Below are 20,750 nucleotides of genomic sequence, written 5' to 3'. Positions count from 1 at the left end.
TGTACATGGTTGAATTATATAGTACATAAATTATATCTCAATAAAACTATTTGATTAAAAATAAAACTAATATCAGACACACAGACCAAGGGAGGAAAAATAAGTTAATATTTTTTGAGCACTTACTATGTGATGAGTGCTGTCATTCACACACACACACACACACACACACACACACACACACACACACACACACACCAATCATACAAGGTAGTCATTATTAACCTCAACCTACTGCTGGTCATCCTGCCATATCCTGACCACCTCCACCCTGGCCACTCAGATGCTGGAGGGGTAGAGTTTGCTGAGGAAGGTCTTCTTTATGGCGATCTTCAGCTCCTTGTTCCTGAGACTAAAGATGATCGGGCTGAGGAAGGGAGTGAGGACCGTGTAGGTGATGGCCATCAGAGTATTGCCTTCCTCAGAGTAGAGACCCTTGGGCTTGAGGTAGATGACAGAGGCGAAGCTATAGTGCACAACGACCACAGTCAGATGAGACGCACATGTGGAGAAGGCTTTGTGCCGGCCCTCGGTGGAAGGGATCCTCAAGATGGTGGACACGATGAAGGTGTAAGAGAGCAGGATGAGGAGAAAGCAACCCAGCAGAGCCGTGATACACACAACACCAACCCCCAGGGCTACTCCCGGTACATTATTTCCACAGGCTAACTGCAGTAGTGGAGGCACGTGACATAAGAAATGGTGAACCTCACTGAGACCACAGAAGGGGAGGTGGAAAATGGCAGATGTCACCAGCAGTCCAATGAATAAGCCTCCAACCCAGGACCAGGCCACCAGGCAGGCGCAGCCTCGGGGGCTCATGAGCACGTTGTAGCGCAGTGGGTGGCAGATGGCCACGTAGCGGTCGTAGCCCATGACTGTGAGCAGGAAGGAGTGGGTGAAGCCGGGCGTGAAGGAGAAGAACATCTGGCTGGCACAGGCCGTGAAGGAGATGGAGCGGTCGGTGGAGAGCAGGTCGGCCAGCATGCGCGGGATGATGGCGAAGGTGTAGAGGACCTCAGAGATGGAGAGGGCGCACAGCAAGAGGTACATGGGGGTGTGGAGGCTGCGCTCGCTCCAGATGGTGGCCATGATGAGCAGGTTCCCCAGCAGCGTGAACAGGTACATCAGCAGGAACAGAAGGAAGAAGACGGGCAGGAGATGCTGAGGGAAGGTGGAGAAGCCGATGAGGATGAATTCAGACACGGAGGTGTAGTTTAGCCCCAACATGGCAGCATACCTGCTTGAGGAGAGAGTGAAGACCCAGTGGGAAGGAATTTAGAGGCTCTAATGAGCCCTACCTGGGAGGACTTCCTGGAGAGGTTCCTTCACCTCTCCAAGCCATGGTTAATCCATCTGCAAAATGGTGTTCATAATAATGGGTTGAGGTTTAAATAAGATCATGCATCTTAAGTGCTGTAGCACATATACTGACACATAGGAAGAAGTCAATAAAACATAATATGGATAATAACAATTATTGTGACTACTATTATTACTATTGTCAACTCCATGTAGGACCCCTCACCCCCCCCCACCCCACCCGTGCTCCCCCAACCAGTCTTTTCTTAAGCTTTTCTGTCTCTGAGCTTGCTGGTCACTATGTACTTCTCCCCATCTCCATGAGACCAACTCCCTCCTAAACTTTAAGATCAATCTATTCCTTAATTGCTACCTTCAGTTAGAAGTCAACTCTGCTACCACATGGAAGGACTTAGGTTCTATTTTTATTTCTCAGCACCACTCTTTGCAGCTCACCTGGAAATGAAGTAATATTCCTTATTCCACAGGGCTACTTTTTTGCTTCGATGAGGTGATGCACCTTTAACTCTTAGCTACTACTTTTGTTGCATTAGTTCCTCACAAGGATGTGATACTGACTGGAATCACCATAAAGTCCTGTTCTCTGACCCCAACTGGACCCTCTATCTCTGGTCACTTCCCAGTGCTAGTCTCTGAAGCTCCTCACCTCTCTTCAACTCTTATGCCACTCTCCTATCAACAACCTGCTTGTTGTTGAAGTAAAAATGATGCTTCATGGAGAAGCCAAGATGCTCAGTGGTAGGTTCTCTCATCTCCCTCCCTGAGTGGCAGCAGATTCATATCTGTTCCAGCTCCTTGTGAGGTCAGCTCTCCTTCCAGGAACCTGCTCCACCAGCAATCCTTTTCTCTCTCCCTCTGGTTCTCTCTCGCTCTCATTTGTCACAAAAGAACTTGATGCAAAATACAACAATTTTTAGCTGGGCATACACACTGAGGAAACCAGAATTGAAAGAGACACGTGTACCCCAATGTTCATTGCAGCACTGTTTATAATAGCCAGGACATGGAAGCAACCTAGATGTCCATCAGCAGACAAATGGATAAGAAAGCTGTGGTACATATACACAATGGAGTATTACTCAGCCATTAAAAAGAATACATTTGAATCCATTCTAATGAGATGGATGAAACTGGAGCCTATTATACAGGGTGAAGTAAACCAGAAAGAAAAACACCAATACAGTATACTAATGCATATATATGGAATTTAGAAAGATGGTAATGATAACCCTGTATGTGAGACAGCAAAAGAGACACAGATGTATAGAAGAGGCTTTTGGACTCTGTGGGAGAGGGCAAGGGTGGGATGATATGGGAGAACGGCATTGAAACATGTGAATTATCACATGTGAAATGAATCGCCAGTCCAGGTTCAATGCATGATACAGGGTGCTCCGGGCTGGTGCACTGGGATGACCCAGAGGGATGGGATGGGGGGGTTCAGGATGGGGAACACATGTACACCTATGGTGGGTTCATGTCAGTGTATGGCAAAACCAATACAATATTGTAAAGTAAAAAAAAAAAAAGATTCAGAATGAGTAATGAAAATATGGTATACCATTTGACATACAAAAAAACAAACTACTGATACATGCTACAACATGGATGAACCTCAAACCTATACTAAGTGGAGGTAGCCTGCCACAAAGGACCATCTATTGTATGACTCCATTTATTTGCAATACCTTGGATAGGTAACCCTGTCAAATTAGGAAGCAGATTAGTAATGGGAATAGGCTGGAATGGAGAATGACTGTTAATGGGTTCAAGATTTCCTTTAAGGATGGTGAAATGTCTTGGACCTAAATGGAAGTGATAATTCCACAATATTGTGAATGTCCTAAATGCCACTGAACTGTGCTGTTTAAAATGGCGAGGCTGTGAATAAGTTGGAATACTTGTGAACCGTTGATGGGATTGTAAACAGCTCTGGAAAACCATCTGGATATTCCTCAAAATATTAAAAATAGAACTACCATATCATATAGTAATCCTACTTCTGGATATGTCTGTAAAAGCATTGAGAGTAGGATCTCAGGAAGATATTTGCACATCCCTGTTCATAGCAGCATTTGTCAAAATAACCATGAGCTGGAAGCAACCCAAATACCTATCACTGGATGAATAGTAAACAAAATGCAGTCTACCCATATAACATCATGTCATTCAACTTTGAAAGGAAGTTAATCCCGTGTCATGCTGCAACATAAATGAACCTCAGGAACATTATGCTAAGTAGGATCAGTCAGTCCTCCCCAAAGCAAAGATCTTTCATAATTCCATTTCTTGAAGTATCTAAAATAGTCAAATTCACAGAAATGGAAAGTACAATGAATTTGGCCAAGGGCTGGGGGGAAGGGGAGATGGACAGTTACTGGTTAATGGGTATAGAGTTTCCCTTTTGCACAATGAATAGAGTTTTGGAGGTCTATATACAGCATTATAAATAGGCTTAACATTACCAAAAAAAGTTGTGTTTGACTCTTTGTGACCCATAGACTGTAGCCCTCCAGGCTCCTCTATCCATAGATTTCTCCAGGCAAGAATACAGGAGCAGATTGCCAGGCTCTCCTCCAGGGGATCCTCCCAGGACTGAGCCCTGGTCTCCTGTATTGCAGGCAGGTTCTTTACCATCTGAACCACCAGGGAAGCCCAACACTACCAAACTGCTTATCTAAAAATGGTTCAGATAATAAATTTTATATTATATGCTTTACACACACAAAAGAGTAGTGCTGACCCATGCTACAACATGGAGGAAACTTGAAAACGGTATGCTATATGAAAAAAGGCAGATACAAAAGAATGCCTGATCCTATTAACATGAAATGCCTAAAATAAGCAAATCTATAGAGACAAAGAGCAGATTACTGGTTTCTAGGGGCTAAGGGCAATGAAGGAGTCTGGCTGCTAATGAGAGCAAGGTTTCCTTTTGGGATGATGAAAATATTTTGCAACTAGATACAGATAATAGCTGCACATTGTGAATGTACTAAATGCCACTGAAATGTACACTTTAAGATGATTAATTCTATAGTATGTGAATTTTGCTTCAATTTTTTTAAAAGCAAAATGATCCCCTCATTCAGCCCTCTTAAACCTCTGCACTGTCTTTCCCCTGGTTCACAGCCCAGCTGGTCCCCAGAAATGGAGAAGGAGGCTCTCAGAGTTCCCAGGGCCCACCCTGAGCCAAGGGAGGAAGAATGCACCTTCTCTGGTTCAGCCTCCCTGCTCCTGCTGTGCACAGCCTCTGACCTTGACCCAAGCAGAAGGGGAGGCACTTCAGGACAGTTCTTCTGAGGGGTGGGCACCTTCCTGTCCCTACAGACTGGGACCCAGGTACCCCTTGTTTCTCTCACACACACCTACACATGGGTGTCCCCACATCTCCACATCCCTGCATCCCACCACTGTCTCCCCCACCACATACAGTATTTTATGTTCTTACTTCCACCAGATACGCACGTGGCAGTCCACTGCACTCAGACCTGTGCACTCAAACAGATGCAGAGACCCCACCCTCGAGGCTGGATGCACGCCTGCCGAGTCCTGGCCTCCAGCACACCTGGATGTGCACCCAGACCTATACACTGTCACAGCACGATACTGCAGAAACTCGAGGAAGATGACCGATGCCTGTGCTGCTGTCTGGCAACTTTCACTCTGTGGTCTGCCTGACAACTACATTGTGCACACAAATGTGCATGAGTGTGTGTGCCCACTGGAGCCTGGGTGCAGGATTCAGGAGTAAGGAGCTTTTGCTCAGGCACTGCTTGCCCTGAACTTTGTTCCATTGGGTTCCTGATCTGCATTCCACACCCAACACTCCTATTATCCATGGCCAGTCCCCCTATCTCATGCTTGCATCACCTTCTCCAGGAAAACATCCAGGACTCACACTCCCCGCTCCTGGCAGCCACCAGGAGCACTCTACAGAGGTAGCAGAGAAGGCCCTGGCCCCCTCACTCACACAGGGAGCTCAGAAGGGAGTGGGTGAGGTGGGAGGCTTCTCCCTCACTTTATCCCTTTCTTCTCCAGAGGCACATTTCAAAAGCATCCCAGGGGAGCCTGGTGTAGGATGCAGGGGGGGCTCCCTCAGGGCCCAGAGTCAGGTGGGATGGGGCCTTTGGGGGACTTCTGGGCACACCAGGCACCCCTGGGATCAACCCACAGAGGTATATGCAGCCTGCAAACCTTCCCTGACAGCCCTCTGTGCTCTGCTGGGAGCTGGGCTATTTTGTAGCACCAAAGGGAATATTAGGTTGGGAGATAGAGGTGACAAGACAGCCCCTAACTAGACCAAGGAACGAATAGAGAAGAAGTAGATGCCCCTCCCCTAATCTCTCAACCCCAGGGGCTCCTTCCCTTCCTGGAAGGGTCCACTGTGGGCCTTGGAGCTCAAAAGGCTATGACCATCCACACCCCATAAAGATACCCCTGGGCCATCCCAGAAGACATCACAAGGTTCCCAGACCAGACCTGTCCCCACTTTGGTCAGGAAGCCCTGGCTCCCAGCTACAGGAAGTGTCCTAGTAGACGCTGATGCTCTGACCTCTGTGGGAAGGAGAGGGGCTAGGTCAGACATGGAATCTCTAAAGCATGAACCTGGTCTGGACCCAAGCCCTTGAAACTGAAGGACTGGAGAGGGAAGGAGTGTCAGGCCCTGACATCCACAAACAACTGGGCTTCCAGGTTGTTGGGCTAAAATGCAGCTCAGTGTCTGCTCTCTTTCCATTTTCCACACTTTCATCTCCAAGACCCCAGCCTGGTTGGTACGAGCACATAGAACCTGGAGGATAGGTATTGGTGTAACCCTGTAACTAATAACCCTGTATTAGTGTCCTAGGGCTGATAAAGCAATTTACCACACAATGGGTGGACTTAAAGCAGCAGAAATTTATTCTCTCATGGTACTGGAAGGCCAAAGTCAAAAATCAAGATTTGGTACAGAGCCCATATTTGATCTCCCTGAGTCATACAGCAAATTCCCATTGATTATCTGTTTTATATACGGGAGGGGGTGGAAGGTGGGAGGGAGGTAAAGGAGGGAGGGGACACATGTATACCTATGGCTGACTCATGTTGATGTATGGCAGAGGCCAACACAATATTGTGAAGCAATTTTCCTTCAATTAAAGATAAGTAACTTTTGGGGGAAAAAAGCATAAAGAATGACAAAAAGAAGAATTGGTTCTTCTGGAATCTCTGAAGGAGAATCTGTTCTATGCCTCGCTCCTGGTGGGCTGCTGGTAACCCTTGACTGCATTGATGCAATCTCTGGCTACTTCTTCAGATGGATTTCTCCTTGTATGGCTGTATATCTTTTCATGTTTTTTTTTTTTTCTAATTTTATTTTATTTTTAAACTTTACATAATTGTATTAGTTTTGCCAAATATCAAAATGAATCCGCCACAGGTATACATGTGTTCCCCATCCCGAACCCTCCTCCCTCCTCCCTCCCCATACCATCCCTCTGGGCCGTCCCAGTGCACCAGCCCCAAGCATCCAGCATCGTGCATCGAACCTGGACTGGCAACTCGTTTCCTACATGATATTTTACATGTTTCAATGCCACTCTCCCAAATCTTCCCACCCTCTCCCTCTCCCACAGAGTCCATAAGACTGTTCTATACATCAGTGTCTCTTTTGCTGTCTCGTACACCGGGTTATTGTAGGAGAGAAGTCATTAGTGTCCACCCAAATGCAAGGATGATTTCATTTTGAGATCCTTAACTAATTACAACTGAAAAGACCCTATTTCTGAAAGAAGTCTAATTCTGAGGCTCCAAGTGGACATGGACTTCTGAAGGACACTATTTTAACTCACTATAGCATCCTTCTTGTTATAATTTTCTGCTTCAGCTGTTACCTCTACATCCACTTCTTACACAACAGAAGAGAGATCCTGCTAAACAGGCTGATTACTTCCTTCTCCTGCTTAAAGCCAGCCATGGCTCCCTAGTGCCCAGATGCTTCACTGTGTCCTACAGGGCCCTGTGCAATCTGGTTCTTGTTAGCATCTCCAGTTTCCAATCTCAGCTCCCATCCCCTCCTCCAATGCAACACTGTGAAATGGAATATCTCCTGTCATATCAATAAATGAGGATATAACAGCCATCAGCAATTTTGGGCCTCCAAATGTGAAGAGGGATCCCAAAAGGGAACACAACACGTGTTATCCAGCAGATGCTGGAGGATGGGGTAGGGGGATTCAAGAAATCAAAAAGACAGGATGCTGGTCCCAAATAGCTGAGATGCACAATAATCCCAGACTCTTGCATCTTCACATACGTAGAAGAGTGCTAAATTCTTTAACTTGATATCTGGTTTTCCTTACTTAACAACAATCTTTGACGTTCCAACTGCCTGCCCTCTTTGCTGCAAACTTGCATGTAGCCTGACTCCCTCTCCTGCCTCTTCAGAGCAGTTTCTCGGGGCTACTGAGATGCTTTATTCTGGGCTTGGATTCCTAACTATTGTCACTGAATAAAACACTCTGTTTTTGGGTTGTGACTGATTTTTAAGTCGACCACTCCCATTTTTATATCTCCAGCCTAAAATAAGACAGGAACATTTTCTGACTCCCATCTTCCCCTGGAGTACTGTAGCAAAGTTGTCATCATCGCCTGGTTATGAGTCAGGGTCTCCCACTAGACTGAATTCCCAAGGGCAAGAGTGGTGCCTTACTGATTTCCATGCTATGTTCCCAGCACATAGTGAACAGTCAATAAATATTGAAGAAAATAGTGAATAGAGGAACTTTCATGGTGCCCTTGAGACTTTATCATGCAGGCAGAGGAGTGAGGAGGTGGCATCTGAACTGAACTTTGAAGGATGGACAAGAGTCATTGGGTACATGGTGTCAGAGAGGGAATCCAAGGCAGAGGAACCAGCTTGAGCAAAGGCATGGAGAAGAGTCCAGAGTAGGGTTAGGATAGGTTGGGAATTCAAACTGGGGTTGAATTATGAAGGGTCTTGATAGCACCTCAGAACCACCCCTCTATCCCTCAGAGTGTGAGTGGGCTGGAAGAAGAGGCCAGGAAGAGGGGCTGGGGCAGCCAGATGGCACAGGCAGATGACAGCCTGGACTGAGGGTCTAGCCAAGACTGTCTACTGAGTTCCATCCTCTTGGGACAGCAGAAGACCCAGAATTTAAGGAATTTCTTGGCACAGTCCACTTCTAGAAAGTGAGAGGGACAGAATGAAGGGACAATATAGGTGATTAAATAGTTAACCCCACTAGGATAGTAAGGGCTTCCTTGGTGGCTCAGATGGTAAAGCATCTGCCTGCAATGTGGGAGACCCGGGTTCAATCTGTGGGTTGGGAAGGTCCCCTGGAGAAGGAAATGGCAACCCACTCCAGTATTCTTGCCTGGAAAACCCCATGGATAGAGGAGCCTGGAGGGCTACAGTCCATGGAGTCACAAAGAATACACAACTGAGTGACTAACACAGCAAAGGGGATTATAAGTAGAAAAATATGGGAAACTTCTGTAAGTTAGTGATTATTCAAGAAAGCAGGCTTGTTTAGCAACAGAAGCATGGTACATGCCCCCAAACAATAAAACAATGGTGGCATGAAACCCACAGTGAGCTCAATAAGTTAATGACCCCCAAAACAGGCTCTGTGCACTCAAAAAAACATCATTTATGGGAAGGTGACCTTTTCAAAATGAAAATCCCTCATTGTACTGAGGCCAGAAAATATTTTTCCAAAGTGCGATGACATTCCTGGTCTGACCATGTAGGGAGGGATAAGTAAACTTCCCTGCCCTATGTAGGGTGGGAACTGATGATGGAAACATGACGTCAACTCAAGAAAGACAAAGAAAGTCTTCTCTGCACCCCCCCCCAACTTTTCCTTTGATTATAAAGCTGTAGCCCACTAAGTTCTCAGGGCACACAGCATGTCTTGCCTGCCCATTTGTAAGTCTCACAAGTGTCCTATTCTAATATATCATGTCTTATATCACTTTGCTCTTGCTGAATTCTTCTCTGCACTGACATGTAAAGAACTGTGGTACCAGAGTTCTTCGGAGCCCCCCTGAAATGATACCAATCAAGTTCAAAAGAACATCAGAGGGACAAGTGTTCAGCCAAGAAATGGAGTCAAGACATAGGCAAAAGATCTAAATGGCTGTTTCCGCATGGCCAGAGGTCAGGAAATGTGACTGGAGTCATAGAATGCAGTCAGTAATAAGCCTAGAAACAGAATACAGGAAACCAAGGTCACAATTAAGCTGTATCTTAGTGTCTTCACTGGAGGCAGTGCTGTGACCAGGACACAGGTCTTAGACTCTCTGGGTCTCATGCTCTCTATTGTAAAATGGGGCTGAATTATACAATGCATGTAAGGAGACTGGCACAGGGTAGGTGAGTGGTGGGGGCAAAATCCCCTCCATCTACCTCCATTTCAAGTTTGTGTGTATGTGTGCATGTGAACTGTGGATGCTGTTCTTTCATTTGCGTCACAAATATTTGTTGAGCAATGACGATGTTCCTTAACAGTGTGTGGCCACTAGAGAAACAATGACAAGAAGCCAAATTCCCTTTGAACCACGGCCTTGTAGCTTTGCTCAGATTTTCTCCCAGGCAGGACCCATGCATCTCTTGATCTCTCCACTGGGTTTGTCCCAGGGTATGACCAGTAAACATCGATAGTGACCCAAGTTGTTTCATTCCCCAAACGTTTCTCATCCCCTGCTTTGTGCTAGTCAGGGCAACCCATGAGAATGTGGATCAGATTCAAGAAGAATGTTCTCCGTCCACTTTCCTCCACTGTACCAAGCCCTTGAGTTAATGGGTGTGCTGGTAGTTTCCCATATGTATTCAACCTGATCCCTAATATATAAATCTGACAGATACCCTTTCATGTTTATGCTACCGTGTTCAAGCTCTGTTTGCTCATGACTCAATGAATCTGAGCGACAAGGGGTGGAGGCAAGGAATACGACTGTATTCAGAAACCCACCAAAAGCTGGTTCTTTAAAAGGATAAATAAAATTGACAAACCATTAGCCAGACTCATCAAGAAACAAAGGGAGAAAAATCAAATCAATAAAATTAGAAACAAAAATGGAGAGATCACAACAGACAACACAGAAATACAAAGGATCATAAGAGACTACTATCAACAATTATATACCAATAAAATGGACAACATGGAAGAAATGGACAAATTCTTAGAAAAGTACAACTTTCCCAAACTCGACCAGGAAGAAATAGAAAATTTTAACAGACCCATCACAAGCACGGAAATTGAAACTCTAATCAAAAATCTTCCAGCAAACGAAAACCCAGGTCCAGACGGCTTCACAGCTGAATTCTACCAAAAATTTAGAGAAGAGCTAACACCGATCCTGCTCAAACTCTTCCAGAAAATTGCAGAGGAAGGTAAACTTCCAAACTCATTCTATGAGGCCACCATCACCCAGGTACCAAAACCTGACAAAGATGCCACAAAAAAAGAAAACTACAGGCCAATATCACTGATGAACATAGATGCAAAAATCCTTAACAAAATTCTAGCAATCAGAATCCAACAACACATTAAAAAGATCATACACCATGACCAAGTGGGCTTTATCCCAGGGATGCAAGGATTCTTCAATATCCAAAAATCTATCAATGTAATACACCACATTAACAAATTGAAAAATAAAAACCATATGATTATCTCAATAGATGCAGAGAAAGCCTTTGACAAAGTTCAACATCCATTTATGATAAAAACTCTCCAGAAAGCAGGAATAGAAGGAACATACCTCAACATAATAAAAGCTATATATGACAAACCGACAGCAAACATTATCCTCAATGGTGAAAAATTGAAAGCATTTCCTCTAAAGACAGGAACAAGACAAGGGTGCCCACTTTCACCATTACTATTCAACATAGTTTTGGAAGTTTTGGCCACAGCAATCAGAGCAGAAAAAGAAATAAAAGGAATCCAAATTGGAAAAGAAGAAGTAAAACTCTCACTGTTTGCAGATGACATGATCTTCTACATAGAAAACCCTAAAGACTCCACCAGAAAATTACTAGAACTAATCAATGACTATAGTAAAATTGCAGGATATAAAATCAACACATAGAAATCCCTTGCATTCCTATACACTAATAATGAGAAAACTGAAAGAGAAATTAAGGAAACAATTCCATTCACCATTGCAACGGAAAGAATAAAATACTTAGGAATATATCTACCTAAAGAAACTAAAGACCTATACATAGAAAACTATAAAACACTAGTGAAAGAAATCAAAGAGGACACTAATAGATGGAGAAATATACCATGTTCATGGATTGGAAGAATCAATATAGTGAAAATGAGTATACTACCCAAAGCAATTTATAGATTCAATGCAATCCCTATCAAGCTACCAACAGTATTCTTCACAGAGCTAGAACAAATAATTTCACAATTTGTATGGAAATACAAAAAACCTCGAATAGCCAAAGCGATCTTGAGAAAGAAGAATGGAACTGGAGGAATCAACCCACCTGACTTCAGGCTCTACTACAAAGCCACAGTTATCAAGACAGTATGGTACTGGCACAAAGACAGAAATATAGATCAGTGGAACAAAATAGAAAGCCCAGAGATAAATCCACGCACATATGGACACCTTATCTTTGACAAAGGAGGCAAGAATATACAATGGATTAAGGACAATCTCTTTAACAAGTGTTGCTGGGAAATCTGGTCAACCACTTGTAAAAGAATGAAACTAGAACACTTTCTAACACCATACACAAAAATAAACTCAAAATGGATTAAAGATCTAAATGTAAGACTAGAAACTATAAAACTCTTAGAGGAGAACATAGGCAAAACACTCTCTGACATACATCATAGCAGGATCCTCTATGACCCACTTCTGAGAATATTGGAAATAAAAGCAAAAATAAACAAATGGGACCTAATTAACCTTAAAAGCTTCTGCACATCAAAGGAAACTATTAGCAAGGTGAAAAGGCAGCCTTCAGAATGGGATAAAATAATAGCAAATGAAGCAACGGACAAACAACTAATCTCAAAAATATACAAGCAACTCCTACAGCTCAACTCCAGAAAAATAAATGACCCAATCAAAAAATGGGCCAAAGAACTAAATAGACATTTCTCCAAAGAAGATATACAGATGGCTAACAAACACATGAAAAGATGCTCAACATCACTCATTATCAGAGAAATGCAAATCAAAACCACTATGAGGTACCATCTCACACCAGTCAGAATGGCTGCAATCCAAAAGTCTTTATTACAAATAATAAATGCTGGAGAGGGTGTGGAGAAAAGGGAACCCTCTTACACTGTTGGTGGGAATGCAAACTAGTACAGCCACTCTGGAGAACAGTGTGGAGATTCCTTAAAAAACTGGAAATAGAACTGCCTTATGATCCAGCAATCCCACTGCTGGGCATACACACTGAGGAAACTGGAAGGAAAAGAGACACGTGTACCCCAGTGTTCATCGCAGCACTGTTTATAATAGCCAGGACATGGAAGCAACCTAGATGTCCATCAGCAGATGAATGGATAAGAAAGCTGTGGTACATATACACAATGGAGTATTACTCAGCCATTAAAAAGGATACATTTGAGTCAGTTCTAATGAGGTGGATGAAACTGGAACCTATTATACAGAGTGAAGTAAGCCAGAAAGAAAAACACCAATACAGTATACTAATGCATATATATGGAATTTAGAAAGATGGTAACAATAACCCTGTGTACGAGACAGCAAAAGAGACACTGATGTATAGAACAGTCTTATGGACTCTGTGGGAGAGGGAGAGGGTGGGAAGATTTGAGAGAATGGCATTGAGACATGTAAAATATCATGTATGAAATGAGTTGCCAGTCCAGGTTCGATGCACGATACTGGATGCTTGGGGCTAGTGCACTGGGATGACCCAGAGGGAGGGTATGGGGAGGGAGGAGGGAGGAGGGTTCAGGATGGGGAACACATGTATACCTGTGGTGGATTCATTTTGATATTTGGCAAAACTAATACAATTTGTAAAATTTAAAAATAAAATAAAATTAAAAAAAAAACAGAACAGAAGCAATATTTTAACAAATTCAAAAAAAAAAAAAAAAAGGAAACCCAACAGAGGAAGAAGATAGCAAACCAGTGTCTCAGAATATCCATCTTATGGGGTCTGGATGTCAAATTCTTTTACAGAAAAAAGATGGGGGAAAGTGAGGAAATTAAGTAAAAATGCCACTAGTCTTGTAAATATCTCCTAGAATGGCAAGCTTCAGGGAGGGGATTTGTTAATTTATTTCTTCCTGCCATCCACCAGAGGACAGGGTTCTGAAAAAAGGCACTGTAACTTAACAGTCAGGCAGAGAGGCAGGATTCTCTGAAGCAGGTCATTTTGTGTGATTATAATAATACAAGCAACCAAAAGCAAGTCAAAGAAACATTTCCAACCGGGAGTCAGTATTGGCCCTTCCCTGCAACATTTATAACAACTTGGTTCTCAGTGGATTTTTTTGGGGGGGATCTTTTTATCTTGAGATTCACATCTCCATTGTATTCATGTTGCAGTATCTAAATGACTTAGGCACTTGCCTGTCTCCATCCCTCATCCAGAGTCTCTTAGAAATGGAATCTGAGTCCCACTGACTTTTTATGTCTAGCACATGCTAGGTATACCATAAATATTTACAGGATAAAATTCCCACCAAGGATCGGGCCATTAAATGGAGTTGAACTCTTCTTCAATTTCTAGGTGATTGGCTTGCTCAGGAGGTGTCCTCTTTTCTGAGGCTGTGCAGTGGTAAATAGAAGAAGAATACTTGATTCTTCTTCTTGAATACCTGAATCAAATACTTGATCTGCTCTTTTACAACTAGGAGAAGTCAGAGCCAACCACCCTTGCAGAATAGTTTGATAAGCATGACCAGCCTCAGTACCTAAAGACTGTGCATGAGATAACTCTTATCTCCAGCTCAGAGGAAGCCCGGCTCCAGCACCCATGTATTCAATAGATGTGTATGGAGCATCTGAGCCCATCTCTGGGGAGACCACAGTGACCAGGACAGGGATACCTGCTCTCATGGACCTTACAAGGGAGAGAAGAAGTAGATGGTGAGTAACTTACAAAAGAAGTTACAAGTAGGAGGAAGAGAAAGCAGAGTGCCATGAAAGCTCAATAACTGAATTCATAGAGAATGTTGCAGACTAGGGGGAGACCTCATGGAGAAGGTAGCATTTCAATAAGACTTTCTGGTCAAAAGGGAGAGGAAAAGGGGCACTAGACAAAAGGAACAGCATGTGCAAAGGACCTAAGGTGGGAAGACAATTGCCTGTTTGAGGAACCGAGGAAGGCCAATATGACAGGGCACTTGGGCAGCAAGGAGAGGCTGTGGCTCATGGTGACTACTGGCAGGGGTCTGAATAATAGTGTTGCAGGGAAAAGCCAGTTCTGACTCCATGTTGGAAATGTTTCTTTGACTTGATTTTTGGTGCTTTTGTTATTATAATTATACACAATGGCCTGCCTCAAAAGCCTTGTCCCTCTGCCTTAAACTAAAAGTTCTTTTGTTCAGAGCCCTGTCCACCTGTGGATGGAAGAAATTAACACATCCCCTTGCCTGAAACTTTCTGTTCTAGGAGATATTTGCAAGATTAATGGTCTTTTTACTTTGTTTCCTCACCTCCCCACATCTCTGATCCATAAAACAATCTGACATCCAGACTCCATAAGATGGTTATTTTGAGACATTGGTCTGCCACCTTCTGAGTCTGCTATTTTCCAAACAAAGCTGTATTCCTTGTCTCAACACCTCGGCTCTGATTCACTGGCCTGTCGTGCGACAAGCAGGGTGAGCTTGGATTCAGTAACAATAGGACCTTACTCCATAGCCCCACAGCCACAAGATGACACTCACTGGCACAGGGACACTAGCTATGACACATACACAAGAGGAGGCAGGTTTCTGTGATGCCAGCCACGCCTGAAAATGAGTTTCAGAGAAGCTAGAGGATAGCCATTTACACTTCAGAAGGATTTTGTAGCTCACAGATTCCATAGAGTTGTAATGAGAGAGCTGTTTGCTTGTTTAGAAACAAGCACCTACTATTTGTCAGGTTTTAGAAACACAATGGCAAGCAAGTCCAGAGTGGTCCTACCCCTTTGGGGTTGCCAACAGGACAAAGAAAGAGGGGAGGTATTGAACATGTAATTTATATCACATAGGAATGTGAGCATTATGATTGAAGAAGTAGAAGCTTCAGCTCCCAGGAGTACGCAACACTTAGCTGCTTTGTGTGCCTTGGGTTTTCAGCCTGAGGAACCAAGGTGCATGACGTAGCATTTGGCTGCTTGGAGGTCTGGCAATCCTGTGCCTTGGGGAAAAAGAAGGCCACCTCCAATTCCCACTTATATCTCTTGCTGCCAATTAAATTTGGGGCTTGAAAGTAAGTGGGAAAAAGTAGGCCTGGGACCATTCCTCCAGAGTGGGGTGGACCTGTGGCTTTGTCTGTACCTTATCCTTGAGCTATGCATCTAACCTCATCTGCCTTAGCTTTGTGCCTGAAAGTTTAAAAAAATTTCAGAAATGAAGTGGGGATGGGAATTATGTGTCAACTTTTAATGAGTCCCCAGGGATCACAGAATATCCCTTGGCTCATTTGCTAATGAAACTTGGAATTGGCTCACAGGGAATGTTATGTCAGTGGAGTTTCACAGGCAGTTCAGGGCAAGTGTTGTTCATCTCTCTACGTCCTCCAAGAAGGATGAGCAGGGACCTTCACTGATGAGAACACTGGGGTACAGCTGGAAGTGGCAGGTTCAGATGAGATATACTAACTGTCTGTGAGAAATGGAGTATTTCCTACCATATCAGTAACAAGAATGTCATAGTCATCAGCAATTCTGGCCCTCAAAATGTGAATTCCTGAGCCCTAAGGACAACCAGAAAGGAGAACAATACCTGTGCAACCTGGCAGCCACAAGGCTGCAGCCACTCCCTATGGTGAACACTGAGGAACTCAGGATGTAAAAAAACACAGAACACTGGCCCCAGATAGCTGAAATGCATAGGAAAAAATGATTTCAATGAGCCTGGACTCTTGCATCTTCCCATAAATAGAAAAGTGCTAGATTCCTTGACTTGAGATACTTAGTTTTCCTTTATTAGCAATAATCTTTTGATGTTCAGACTACCTGTCCCTTGTTGCAAACCTCTGTATAACCTGACTCCTCTGCTTGCCTCCTTGGAGCAGCTCTCTCAGGGTTCTTGAGATTCTGTCTCCCAGGTTTGAAGTTCTAAAAATTCCCATCAAATAAAACATAACTCTCAACTTTTAGGTTGTGACTATTTTTTTAGTTGACATCTGCTAAGAAGACCATACTACATCATTTCAGCTCAGTTTTTAGGAATTTTTCAATTTGTGTTCTTAAACAGAGAGAAGCTGACTGTAGATGTTGTTTAGTTGCTCAGTTTTGTCCAACTCTTTGTGACCTCATGGACTGCAGCACACCAGGCTTCCCTGCCCTTCACCATCTCCCAGAGCTTGCTCAAACTCACGTCCATTGAGTCGGTGATATCATCCAACCATCTCATCCTCTGTCATCCCCTTCTCCTCCTGTCTTCAGTCTTTCCCAGCATCAGGGTCTTTTCCAGTGAGTTGGCTTTTCACATCAAGTGGCCAAAGTATTGGAGTTTCAGCTTCAACATCAGTTCTTCCAATGAATATTCAGGTTGACTTCCTTTAGGATAGACTAGTTTGGTCTCCTTGCAGTCCAAGGGACTCTCAAAAGTCTTCTCCAACACCACAGCTCAAAAGCACTAATTCTTTGGTGCTCAGCCTTTTTTATGGTCCAACTCTCATATTTGTACATGACTGCTGGAAAAACCATAGCTTTGACTATATGGACCTTTGTCAACAAAGTGATGTCTCTTCTTTTTAATGTGCTGTCTAGGTTGGTCATATCTTTTCTTCCAAGGAGCAAACATCTTTTAACTTCATGCCTGCAGTCACCATCTGCAGGGAATTTGGAGCTCAAGAAAATAAAGTCTGTCACTGTTTCCATTGATTCCCCATCTATTTGCCATTAAGTGATGGGACCAAATGCCATGATCTTAGTTTTTTGAATGTTGAGTTTTAAGCCAACTTTTTCACTCTTCTCTTTCACCTTCATCAAGAGGCTCTTCAGTTCCTCTTCACTTTCTGCCATTAGGGTGGTGTCATCTGCATACCTGAGGTTGTTGATATTTCTCCCAGCAATTTTGATTATAGCTTGTGCTTCATCCAGCCCAGGATTTCGCATGATATACTCTGCATATACGGAGAAGGCAATGGCACCCCACTCCAGTACTCTTTCCTGGAAACTCCCATGGACGGAGGAGCCTGGTAGGCTGTAGTCCATGGGGTCCCGAAGAGTTGGACACGACTGAGCGACTTCACTTTCACTTTTCACTTTCATGCATTGGAGAAGGAAATGGCAACCCACTCCAGTGTTCTTGCCTGGAGAATCCCAGGGATGGGGGAGCCTGATGGGCTGCCGTCTGTGGGGTCGCACAGAGTTGGACACAGCTGAAGCGACTTAGCAGCAGCAGCAGCAGCACTCTGCATATAAGTTAAATAAGCAGGGTGAAAATATACAGCCTTTCCCAATTTGGAACCAGTCCATTGTTCCATGTCTGGTTCTAATTGTTGCTTCTTGACTTGCATACAGGTTTCTCAGGAGGCAGGTCAGGTGGTCTGGTATTCCCATCTCTTTATGAATTTTCCATAGTTTGTTGTGATCCACACAATCAAAGGCTTTAGCATAGTCAATGAAGCTGGTGAGAACTGTTCTCTCCACATTCTTAAAGGTATATTGAAAACCAAGGCCTGGATAACTTAGTGCTTCTTTGAATGACTCATATCAGAAGACTCACATTCAAACCCTGGTCCATCCAATTTCTTGCTGTGAGACTTTAGTGAAGTGAATTGACTTCTCTGAGTCACCTTCTGCCAGTGGGGAGGCTAATATTAATAGCACTTCATCTTAAACACCATCTTCAGCTAAAGAAAAAGGGGCTCTTGGGGGTAGTAATTTGAGACTTCAATGGGGAGAAAAGCAATTCATATAAAAATGGAAAAGCTTTCTATCTTGGAGGTGGCACAGCTGCTTGGATCACATGGGAATGCAAATTGATACAATCACTATGGAGAACAGTATGGAGATTTACTTAAAAACTAGAAATAAAACTACCACACGACCCAGCAATCCCACTCCTAGACATATACCCTGAGGAAACCATAATTGAAAAAGACACATGTACCCCAATGTTCACCACAACACTATTTACAATAGCTAGGGGATGGAAGCAACCTAGATGACCATCAGTGATGCATGGGTAAAGAAGTTGTGGTACATATACACATTGGAATATTACTCAGCCACAAAAAAGAACTCATTCAACTCAGTTGTAATAAGGTGGATGAAACTAGAGCCTATTATATAGACTGAAGTAAGACAGAAAAAGAAAGACAAATACCCTATGTTAATGTGTGTATATGGAATCTAGAAAAATGGTACTGCCTTATTTGCAGGGCAGCAATGGAAACACAGACATAAAGAACAGACTTGTGGACATGGTGAAGTGGGTGTAAGGAGAGGGTGGCATGAATTGAGTGAGTAACTTTGAAACATACACAGTACTGTATGCAGAATTAGATAGCCAGTGGAAATTGTGCTGTATAATGTGCTGTATGATACAGGGAGCTCAAATACGGTACTCTGATAACCTGGAGGGGTGGGATGGGGTGGGAGGTGGGAAGGAGGCTCAAGAAGGAGGGGACACACATATACTGATGGCTGACTCATGTTGATACATAGAAGAAACCAACACAATACCGTAAAGCAATTATCCTCCAACTAAAAGTAAGTAATTTTTTTAAAAGATGGAAAAGAAAACATTGGGTAAGCAAAACAAAACAAAATAAAAACAAACAAACAAAAAACAGCCCTGCAATGAACACTGTAGTACATATGTCTTTTTCAGTTATGGTTTTCTCAGCATTTATGTCTAGTAGTGGGATTGTGGGGTCATATGATAGTGTTACCCCTAGTTTTTTAAGGAATCCCCATACTCTCTTCCATAGTGGTTGTATCAAGTTACATTCCCACCAACGGTGCAAGAGAGTTCCATTTTCTCCACACCCTCTCCGGTATTTATTTTTTGTGGATTTTTTTTTTATTATGGCCATTCTGACAGGTGTGAGGTGATATCTCATTGTAGTTTTGACTTGCATTTCTCTACTAATGAGGGATGTTGAACATTTTTTCATGTGTTTATTCACCAGCTGTATGTCTTCTTTGGGGAAATGTCTGTTTAGGTCTTTTTCCCACTTTTTGATTGGGCTGTTTGTTTTTCTGGTATTGTTGTATGAGCTGCTCGAATATTTTAGAGATAAATTCTTTGTTTAGTTCACTATTATTTTCACCTTGCTTATAGTTTCCTTCTTTGTGCAAAAACTTTTAAGTATAATTAGCTCCCATTTTTTTAATTTTTGTTTTTATCTCCATTTTCTAGGAGGTCGGTCATAGAGGATTTTGCTGTGATTTATGTCACAGTGTTCTGCCTATGTTTTTATCTAAGAGTTTTATGGTTTCTGGCTTACATTTAGGTCTTTAATCCATTTTGAGTTTATCTTTGTGTATGGTATTAGGAAATATTCTAATTTCATTCTTTTACATGTAGCTGTCCAGTTTTCCCAGCACCACTTATTGAAGAGACTGCCTTTTCCCCATTGTATATTCTTGCCTCCTTTGTCAAAGATAAGATGCCCAGAGGTATGTGGGTTTATCTCTGGGCTTTCTATCTTATTCCATTGGTCTATATTTCACACTATCATTTCTTGACTGCCTCTCCATTGTCTTGCATCCCCCAAATTCCCTGATTTAACAACTACTTAAATGTGCCCTTTGGAACTCAGGGTAGGTCATAGAGGTTGGAGCCTATTTCCTACAAACAAGAAATGGCAGGGTGGGTGGATACATAAAGGCCTCTGTGCCCAGGAGCCCCACAGGGTCCTGCTTAGTTTCATTGCCAGCCTCTTCCTTCCTCCTCTCTTTTCCAGATTTTTCCCATGTATTTTATAGTTTTTAATCCAATTGAGTAATCAGATCTATTCCTAGTGCTCTACTCTCTCTCTGTCCTTTCCATTTTAGAATCTTTCACTTCATTCAGCTCAAAATAAAAACTTCCCTTAGACTCCATTACTCCAAAATGGAGTGAGAAACTACAAATAGCAAATCATTTTCTGAGAGACACTGTTTTCTTCTGTACATTTGTTATAATTAAAGGATAATAGTAATAGTACTCTAGACACAGCACATAGAAAAGACTCAGTTCTGGTGGGTTATTAATTTTAGGTTATTTATTATTATTCTTTAGGTTGTTGATTCTTAT

General features: G+C 43.0%; 1 protein-coding gene across 1 annotated transcript; it reads right to left on the bottom strand.

Annotated features, from left to right (window-relative positions):
- Positions 1-279: 279 nt before the first annotated feature.
- LOC102267438 (olfactory receptor 10H2-like) lies at positions 280-1,230 on the bottom strand. The gene has a single exon (XM_070374788.1). It carries the CDS (start codon positions 1,228-1,230, stop codon positions 280-282), a length of 951 nt encoding a protein of 316 aa, XP_070230889.1.
- Positions 1,231-20,750: the final 19,520 nt, after the last annotated feature.

Source organism: Bos mutus, chromosome 7 (genome assembly GCF_027580195.1).
Source record: "Bos mutus isolate GX-2022 chromosome 7, NWIPB_WYAK_1.1, whole genome shotgun sequence".
NCBI classification, from domain to species: Eukaryota; Metazoa; Chordata; class Mammalia; order Artiodactyla; family Bovidae; genus Bos; species Bos mutus.
Note: the sequence above shows the minus strand (reverse complement) of the source record. Positions and strands in the feature narration are given on the sequence as shown.

Bases quoted from the DNA above. Each gene is read 5' to 3' on its own strand.
- LOC102267438 (XM_070374788.1), bottom strand. From the start codon at position 1,230: ATGTTGGGGCTAAACTACACCTCCGTGTCTGAATTCATCCTCATCGGC.